General features: G+C 39.1%; 1 protein-coding gene across 1 annotated transcript; it reads left to right on the top strand.

The window, feature by feature from the left end:
* The first annotated feature begins 297 nt into the window (after nucleotides 1-297).
* LOC114476696 (monoacylglycerol lipase ABHD12-like) lies at nucleotides 298-9,716 on the top strand. Its single transcript, XM_028468548.1, has 13 exons — nucleotides 298-482; nucleotides 1,701-1,813; nucleotides 1,891-1,996; nucleotides 4,165-4,284; nucleotides 4,362-4,392; nucleotides 4,456-4,501; nucleotides 6,863-6,995; nucleotides 7,076-7,113; nucleotides 7,185-7,264; nucleotides 7,541-7,623; nucleotides 7,725-7,803; nucleotides 8,234-8,361; nucleotides 9,524-9,716. Exons 1-13 carry the CDS (start codon nucleotides 364-366, stop codon nucleotides 9,558-9,560), a joined length of 1,113 nt encoding a protein of 370 aa, XP_028324349.1. The 5' UTR covers nucleotides 298-363; the 3' UTR covers nucleotides 9,561-9,716.
* The last annotated feature ends 498 nt before the right edge of the window (nucleotides 9,717-10,214 follow it).

Below are 10,214 nucleotides of genomic sequence, written 5' to 3' on the forward strand. Positions count from 1 at the left end.
CGAAGAAAAGCAGTAAAGGTGAAGTATTCAGCACAGAACTCTTTATTTGTCATAAGCAGCTCTTCTTCACTCTCTAACAGAGAACAACATGTTAAACACTTTTCTCAACACAATAAGTTACTTTTCTTTCTTTATTTTTTATTGAACAATTTCAAAATGACAAACACTCGACGAGGATAAAATCTCAGCTTGTTACAGCTTCAGAACCAAGAACAGAATTTACTGAGTGAATTATGAACGTGAAAAACAGTCACCACAGTAAATATTTTCCGAGCTTCATTGAACGCACTGCGCTCTGTTTTGGTGTCGGCTCTCCGACGCTCCGTGAACGCAGCTCGGTGGGATCAGCTGCGGTTCCGGAGCATGAGAAGAAGAACCGAGCAGCGAGCACCGGAACCAGAGCCGGTACCGGACTGTCAGCGGGACCCGCAGCCGGGCCTGGAGTCCTCGGAGCCGGGCAGCAGCATGAGGTCCACTCGGAGGTAGGAACCGGAACCTGGACCTGACCGAGGGTCGGTTTGACCTACAGAACATTTAACATTTAAAGGAGTTTTAAAAGCTTTGGATCCACAACAAACATTAAACTAAATGAGAATGGATCAGGAAACAGCTGCTCGGACTGGTTCTGTTGGTTAAACTGGTCAAACAGGAAATACGTCATTTTAAACCTGGGCCTGTGACGTCACACTGCAAACCAAAATTATTTATTTATTCATTTTATGTCAACAACAAAATAAACATTTAAATCATCATGAATATCATCAACTACAGGTTAAAAATTACTCAGAAAACCATGTTTATCATGTATAAAATTCCAAAAAAGAAATTTAAATTAATAATAGATAATGCAAACTTATATTAAGTTTTAAAAATAATAAATCAATACTGAATGGAACATGCATTAATTTATGTCTGAATAATGATAATAATCTATTATCATTACATCAATAAATCTACACGAGTTGAATAAAGTCCATCGTCAGGATTTATTTCTACCAAACACGTCGTAGTTTAAATTTAAACACAAACTTAAAGTTAGAGACAAGGTGTAATCGGATTACTGAAGGTTTGTAATCTGATTAGAGGTCAACACACTGCAGTGCATAATGGCAAACTTTATCTGGGGATCAATTCCTGCTGAAAGTAAGAGTTTAATAATTCAGAGGAAACCAACACTCAAACACACAAACACACACACAATAATACACAAACACTGTCACACACTCCCATAATAACACACGCACACACAGTTTCAGTAAGGTGAACACTAAAGTCTGAGCAAACACACACACACACACACACACAGATGTAAACCTTCATGTAAAAGAGAAGTAGTGACAGGAAGTTTAGTGTTAAAGTGTCAAAGTAAGAGGTTTCACTTCTGCTTCAGTCTGAGACTCTTCTTCTACACCTTTATTAAAGTGCTGAACGTTAAAAGGTCGGTGGCTCACAGGTACGGTTTCACACAGGAACAAACATCTGATCATCATCTGCTCCATCTCGTGAGTAACGTGAACTGCATGCTCCTGTTTACACTCCATTTCCCACAATGCATCTGGTGAAGGCTCCAGAGTTAGCGCAGCATGTTAGCAGCAGCCACTGGGAGCGCTAACAGCAGGCTACAGCTCAACTGCATCTGATGTTTGCTAACGCTGTAGCAACCGGACGTGACATCACACTAACGCTATTGTTGTCCACAGGAGGGCGGGGCTAAAGCGGGTCCTGCTCAGCGTTCTCATAGTTTACATCTGCATACCTTTCATCGTCAAACTGTGTCCGTCCATCCAGGCCAAACTGGTCTTCCTCAACTTCAGTGAGTCACCTGACCTCTGACATGTGGCCTGTTGTCATGTGACCTGTCATCATGTGACCTCTGACCTCTGTCCTCAGTGAGGATGCCATACTTCATTGACCTTCAACAACCCTCAGACCAAGGATTGAACCACACTCACAACTTTTACCTTCAACCAGAAGCGGACCAGAGGGTTGGAGTGTGGTAACACAACTACACACTACTACACACAACTATTACACAACTACTACACACACAACTACTACTACACACAACTATTAGACAAATACTACTACACAACTACTACACACAACTATTACACAACTACTACTACTACACACAACTACTACACACAACTACTACACATCTTCTACAACACAACTACTACACACACTACTACTACACAATTATTACACAAGTACAACATGACTACTACACACGACTACTACACAACCATTACAAGACTACTACATGACTACTACATGACTACTACATGACTACTACATGACTACTACATGACTACTACACGACTATTACACGACTACTACACGACTATTACAAGACTATTACAAGAATACTACGCTACTATTACGCGACTATTACGCGACTATTACACGACTACTACACAACCACTACTACACAACCATTACAAGACTACTACATGACTACTACATGACTACTACATGACTACTACATGACTAGTACAAGACTATTACAAGAATGCTACACGACTATTACGCGACTATTACACGACTACTACGCGACTACTACTACACGACTACTACAAGAATACTACACGACTACTACAAGAATACTGCACGACTATTACGCGACTGTTACACGACTACTACACGACTTCTACACGACCACTACTACACGACTACTACAAGAATACTGCACGACTATTACGCGACTATTACGCGACTATTACACGACTACTACACGGCTATTACAGGACTATTACAAGACTATTACAAGAATACTACGCGACTATTACGCGACTTTTACGCGACTATTACACGACTACTACGCGACCACTACTACACGACTACTACAAGAATACTGCACGACTATTACGCGACTATTACCCGACTATTACACGACTATTACACGACTACTACACGACTTCTACACGACTACTACAAGAATACTGCACGACTATTACGCAACTATTACGCGAATATTACACGACTACTACACGGCTATTACAGGACTATTACAAGAATACTACGCGACTATTACGCGACTTTTACGCGACTATTACACGACTACTACGCGACCACTACTACACGACTACTACAAGAATACTGCACGACTATTACGCGACTATTACGCGACTATTACACGACTACTACACGACTTCTACACGACCACTACTACACGACTACTACAAGAATACTGCACGACTATTACACGACTATTACATGACTACTACACGGCTAATACAGGACTATTACAAGACTATTACAAGAATAGTACGCGACTTTTACGCGACTTTTATGCGACTATTACACGACTACTACATGACTACTACATGTCTATTACAAGAATGCTACACGACTATTACGCGACTATTACACGACTACTACACGACCACTACTACACGACTACTACAAGAATACTGCACAACTATTACGCGACTATTACGCGACTATTACGCGACTATTACGCGACTATTACGCGACTATTACGCGACTACTACACCACTACTACACGACCACTACTACACGACTACTACAAGAATACTGCACGACTATTACACGACTATTACACGACTATTACACGACCACTACTACACGACCACTACTACACGACTACTACAAGAATACTGCACGACTATTACACGACTATTACACGACCACTACTACACGACCACTACTACACGACCACTACTACACGACCACTACATGACTATTACAAGAATACTACACGACTATTACGCGGCTATTACAAGAATACTGCACGACTATTACACGACTACTACACGACCACTACTACACGACTACTACATGACTATTACAAGAATACTACACGACTATTACGCGACTATTACAAAAATACTGCACGACTATTACGCGACTATTACAAGAATACTGCGCGACTATCACGCGACTATTACATGACTTTTACACAACTACTACACGACTACTACACGACCACTACTACACGACTACTACATGACTATTACAAGACTATTACAGGACTACTACACACTCAGATACATACATTGTCCAAAAAATACAACCTAAAACACTGTGTGTTGTGTGTGTGTGTGTGTGTGTGTGTGTGTGTGTGTGTGTGTGTGTGTGTGTGTGTGTGTGTGTGGGTGTGTGTGTGTGTGTGTGTGTGTGTGTGTGTGTGTGTGTGTGTAGGCACACAGTTCCTACTGTGATGTGGAGAGCAGCTCAGGATAAAGGAGGTGATTGGTTTGAATCCACCTTAAGCTCCACCCACCCTGTTATCCTCTATCTCCATGGAAATGCAGGCACCAGGTAGAGCACACTCTCTCTCTCACACACACACACACACAAACACACTGATTAATAAATTAATGTTTGTGTTTATGCAGAGGAGGAGATCACAGAGTGCAGCTGTACAAGGTAACACACACACACAAACATACACACACAGTGCTAGTTGTTTACATGCCTGTCTTCTTTCAGGTCCTCAGCCTTTTGGGGTATCATGTGATCACGTTTGATTATCGAGGTGAGTTTGTATAACATCATAGATTCATAAAGCAACACGCATCATAACAACAACAATGCACTTTAAAGCTGTAGTTAGATTATTAGTGAGTTTGTTTAACAAGCAATTAAATACAAACGTGGGTGACAAAGGAAGTAGTAAATTAATATACATAATTTAAGACCTGATGAAAAACGCTCTGAAATGTTTAGGCATAACCCTCCATAAACAAGGAGACAAATTATAACTACCTTTACTTCAATTTGAAAAAAGATCTTGAAAAGTGGATTTTCATCCCATATCTTAGTTTAACTGCAAGGATTGAAACCATCAAGATTAATATTTTTCCCAGATTTCTTTATTTATTTCAAACTCTTTTGATGTACATCTCAAATGACTTATTTGCAGAATGGGACAAAGCAATTTCTAGACTTGATTGCAAGGACAGAAACCTCGTATCCGCTATAAAATGATGCAGTTGTCAAAAGAGAAGGGAGGCGGGGCCTTCCTCGTCTCCAGAATGACTCTATTGGTCAGATCCAGATAATGTTGCTCAATGGAAGGATATAGAACTCAATGTGGTCCTAGAGGTCCCCCTACAGGATATTCTGGCTGACACGAAACCACTTGAATCCACTTACAATCTGGGAAATATATGAGTAGAATCTGTATTTACAGTTTGGAAAGAGATGTTGAAAACATATAATTAGTAAAATGATATTAAAATGCTGAGTTGGCTGGAATATGATCAAAACTTCATACCAAACAGAACTGATTCCAGATTTAAAACTTGGATCACAAAAGGTGTAAAAGTCATTTTCCAAATTGTAAATAATGATAATTAGAAAGTTTTGACACACTGCAACTAAAATTTAATTTGTAGAAATAAGATTTCTACCAATATTTACAAATACAAAATTATTATAATCAGGATATTAAACAAAATGCATCTCATTACAACCCACTAGTCGAACTTTTTATCAATGCATACAAATCACAACTTTTAAGAGGAACAATATCAAAACTTTATGAGTATTACTCATTATAATAGTCATTGAACAAAATATATAACAGATAAATGGGAAAAGGAAGCAGGAATGAATAAAACAGAATAGAGTGGGAATAGACTACAAAACCACATACTTGGAAAGAATTCTGTTAGAAAAGTGTATCATGTTTATTTATAAAACCCTGTCAAAACGCACATTTTTCTCAAGTAAATATTCACTGTTATAGAATTTATGGTTGACATCATTACCATGTATTCTGGGAATGTCATATTCTTCTAAAATATTGGTTTTAATGATGCCTTAAAGCATATTTTTCACACTAACATTCCACTTGACTTTAAAACTTAAACGCCAACTTAAGCCGCAATGATTCAGCATTGATTTCAACTGCAACACAGTGACCAGAGCTGTAATTTCAAAATAAAGTGAAAATAAATGTTTTGCAACACCAAATAAGTCCAAAATAATGGATGCACACACTCGGACTATAAGCTGTTAAAAAAGTTGAATCGCGATCAGACACAGTACCCCTAGTAACCCTAACCCTAGAAAAGCTCTCAAGTCTCACTGATTGGGCCTGATGTGAGCCACGGAGTAGCGAGTCACACACACACCAAACGAGAACAAAATATTTAAATTACTCAAAATACACAAAACTAAATATTTAAACTAAAAATACACAAAATGACTCCAGAATCACTACAATGGCAACAAAAAACAATATTTATACAAAAAATGCATCAAAAGACAACAGAAAGATACAAAAATACACATAATGACTAAAAAAAAAACATACATTACAGAAAAATACACCAAACGACGAAAATATAAAGGAGTAATTTTGTGTTATTTTTGGAGCCTTTTTGTACATTTCGTTTTGTGTACTTTTTGTATAAATATTTAGTTTTTTCTTTTATTTTACTCATTTAGTTTTTTTTTTTTATTATAAATACTGTGTGTGTGTCTACCTCCATCTCCTCCATGGATTATCTCTCTCTCACACACACACACACACGCACACACACACACACGCACACACACACACACACACACACACACACACACACACACACACACACACACACACACACACACACACACATAATGAGTCACAGGTTGTTGAGAGATTAAAAAAAAGACCTGGAAGTACCACAAAAAATAAACGTTTTGCAACACCAAAGTCTCTAAACGGCTCTGTGTGCGTTCAGCATGTACGGCACTCTGCGCCCTTCTCTGCAAAGCGACTTTGAGGACCCAGAAAAACGCTATAGTTTTATAAAGGTCACTGAGACACACGGTGACGCACGTGTGTGTATTAATGTGTGTGTATATATAATTAAGTGTGTGTGTGCGCGTGTGTGTGTGTGTGTAGGGTGGGGGGACTCTGATGGGTCGCCCTCTGAAGAATTGATGACATCAGACTCTTTGTTTATCTATGATTGGATCAAACACAGGATACACAACAAACTCCCGCTTTACATCTGGGGACACTCCCTGGGAACTGGGTAACACAACACACACACTTTATACACACACATACGTACAGACAGCCATGTGACCTCTGACATCATTTCCTGTTTTCCAGAGTTGCCACAAATCTAGTGAGAAAGTTGTGTGACCGAGGTGAGACACACACAATAATCTGATTACTTCATAAAGTAGCTGAAGAGTAATCTGATTACTTTTGTTTTAAGGAACTCCCCCTGATGCTTTGATCCTAGAGTCTCCATTTACCAACATCAGAGAAGAAGCCAGGAGTCACCCTTTCTCTATGGTAACACACACACACACACACACACACACACACACACACACACTCACACACACTTTCTCCAAAGTTTTTTTTACTTGATTTCCTGTTTGTTTTAAATGTGATTGGTAACATTTAAGTGTGTGTGTGTGTGTGTGTGTGTGTGTGTGTGTGTGTGTGTGTGTGTGTGTGTGTGTGTGTGTGTGTGTGTGTGTGTGTGTGTGTGTGTGTGTGTGTGTGTGTGTGTGTGTGTGTGTGTGTGTGTGTGTGTGTGTGTGTGTGTGTGTGTGTGTGTTCCAGGTGTACCGCTACCTGCCAGGCTTTGATTGGTTTTTCCTAGACTCCATCACAGTGAACAACATCAGGTTTCCCAGTGATGAGAAGTATGTGACTGTGTGGAGTTTGCATGTGCTCCTTTACTTTGTGTATGATGTCATCCTGAATGTGTGTGTGTGTGTGTGTGTGTGTGTGTGTGTGTCCACAGTGTGAACCACATTTCGTGTCCAGTTCTGATTCTTCACGCTGAGGACGATGCTGTGGTTCCATTTAGACTGGGTCAGAAGGTATAAAAACATGTCTGTGTGGGAACAGATTTGTCTAAAAAATATCCACTAATATATCAACTATTTACACGTGTTTTATAATGTGTGTGTGTGTGTGTTTATCATTAATTACATTTATTTGAGACAAACATAACTTAGTTTTGTCTCAAATAATTCACACACACACAGAGGTCCTATGTAAAGCCCCACCCCTCCACTAGGGGGCAGGAGTGACATCTCTGATGAAGATTCTTTCATTTTATCTAACTGTGTGTGTGTGTGTGTGTGTGTGTGTGTGTGTGTGTGTGTGTGTGTGTGTGTGTGTGTGTGTGGTGTGTGTGTGTGTGTGTGTGTGTGTGTGTGTGTGTGTGGTGTGTGTGTGTGTGTGTGTGTGGTGTGTGTGTGTGTGTGTGTGTGTGTGTGTGTGTGTGTGTGTGTGTGTGTGTTCCAGCTCTATGAAGAAGCCTCTCGTTCTGTTTCTCTCCGTGGACACAAAGTTCAGTTTGTTCCTTTTGCTGCTGCTAAAGGATATAAACACAAGTTCATCTATAGGAGTCCTGAACTCCCCCACATCCTCAGGTAAACAAACAAACATCCTCAGAGGTTTATTCCATAAACTAGGTTATGTTCAAACTCTGAGTATCTCATTCCTAAACATGAGGTATGTTCATCTATGAACAGTATGTTACCATGGTAACATTGTCCATGAACTAAACCTGGTTTTATCAAAGAAACCCTGGGTTTCTACCTGGCTCCGCCCACCTGAACACTTTAATGAACCTTAACACTTTTCTCTGAAACACATGAGTGACATCACACACCACAGACGTGTTCACATCATTACTAATGTTGATTTATGTTTTAGTTTTTTGTGATAACGATAATTTTCTTTCTAACATTGTAGATGTAGATCATTTAGTGACAAACACTGAGAGGTTGATCTACATTAAAACATCTACTGACGTCTGTAGTAAAGTTCACTGAATACAAACCTGTAGATAATATAAAGGAGATGATCATTTAAATTAATGAATTATGACACCTTAGAAACATAGGGTCGTGGGTTTGCGTCCTGCTTCACTCTTGTTTTATGACATATTTTATGACGTATAGATGAATCTGGTGATAATATTACATTAAAATCAATATAAATGATTAGATATGAAGCATCAGTCACTGTGTTTATATCCAGTGTAACAGGAGGACTCTCTATGCAGACATCCTATGATGCTGACACGTCTCCTCAGACACATTTTATTATTATTATTCACCACTCGTCACATCACTGAAGAGATAAAGTGATGAAGTGATCATAAAGTGTTATTAATTACAGGTGATTTAATCACTATAATCACTGAAGACTGAACACACCTTTAGAACAGGATCATTTTCATCAAACACCAGCCTATTTCGCCATCAGGGTGAATAAATCACTATTTTCTGGGTGGTTACCATGGTAGTTCGTGTAACCTTTGATCCATTGATGATGACTTTTTATTGCTTGCATCACGTCAGTAACCCAAGGTTTACATACTCAGGGTTGATTGATCCACTTCATACCAGCTGTAATGAATCAGATACACAGAGTTTACCATGGAGGGTATGTTGACCTAGAGTTTATGGATAAACTCAGAGTTTGTTAAACCTCCTTTATGGAACACACCTCAGGTAAACAAACAAACACACACATCCTCAGGTAAATATAGTGTGTGATTGTTGTGTTGTTCTGTTTGTGTTGCAGTGACTTCCTGGGTTCAGCTCATCCTGTGGCTCAATGAAAACAAACAAACAGTTTGTTTGTCCTCACAGTAAACAACATTCCCCACTGAGTGCACAGGGTTACCATGGTTACGAAGGTTTGATCCTCACAATGTTTTTTTGTTTGTTTTGCCTGAAAAGACTTGAAATTAAAGAAATCCTGTTTTAACCACAAACGGTGACGATGACACACACACACACACACACACGCCCGCAGACACACACACACACGCCCGCAGACACACACACACACACACACGCAAGCACACACACACACACACGCACGCCCGCACACGCACACACACACCAGGGTTGGGGTCAACTACATTTTAAAATCACAATTACGTCTTCAATTATCCATGATCAATTACAACTCAATTACAATTACATTGACTTGATTTTTTCACAAATACAATTAAAATGACAATTATTATTTTTCTCTTAAATCAATTACAGTTGTGTTTTGTTACTAGAGTTCACTTCCAATTACTGTTCCTTTAATAAATAATCCTTATTAAACGTAACCTTCCTCTTGTGTTAGCTTTCTGTTAGCATCTCTAATGCTAATAGGTCAGTTTGACCCATGTCTATAATCAGCTGTAAAATACACTAATAAATATTATCTATCATCTAATTAATTTATCATCTATTGATTACATGTTAGGATTTTTAAT

Source organism: Gouania willdenowi, chromosome 15 (assembly GCF_900634775.1).
Source record: "Gouania willdenowi chromosome 15, fGouWil2.1, whole genome shotgun sequence".
In the NCBI taxonomy this organism is placed as follows: Eukaryota; Metazoa; Chordata; class Actinopteri; order Blenniiformes; family Gobiesocidae; genus Gouania; species Gouania willdenowi.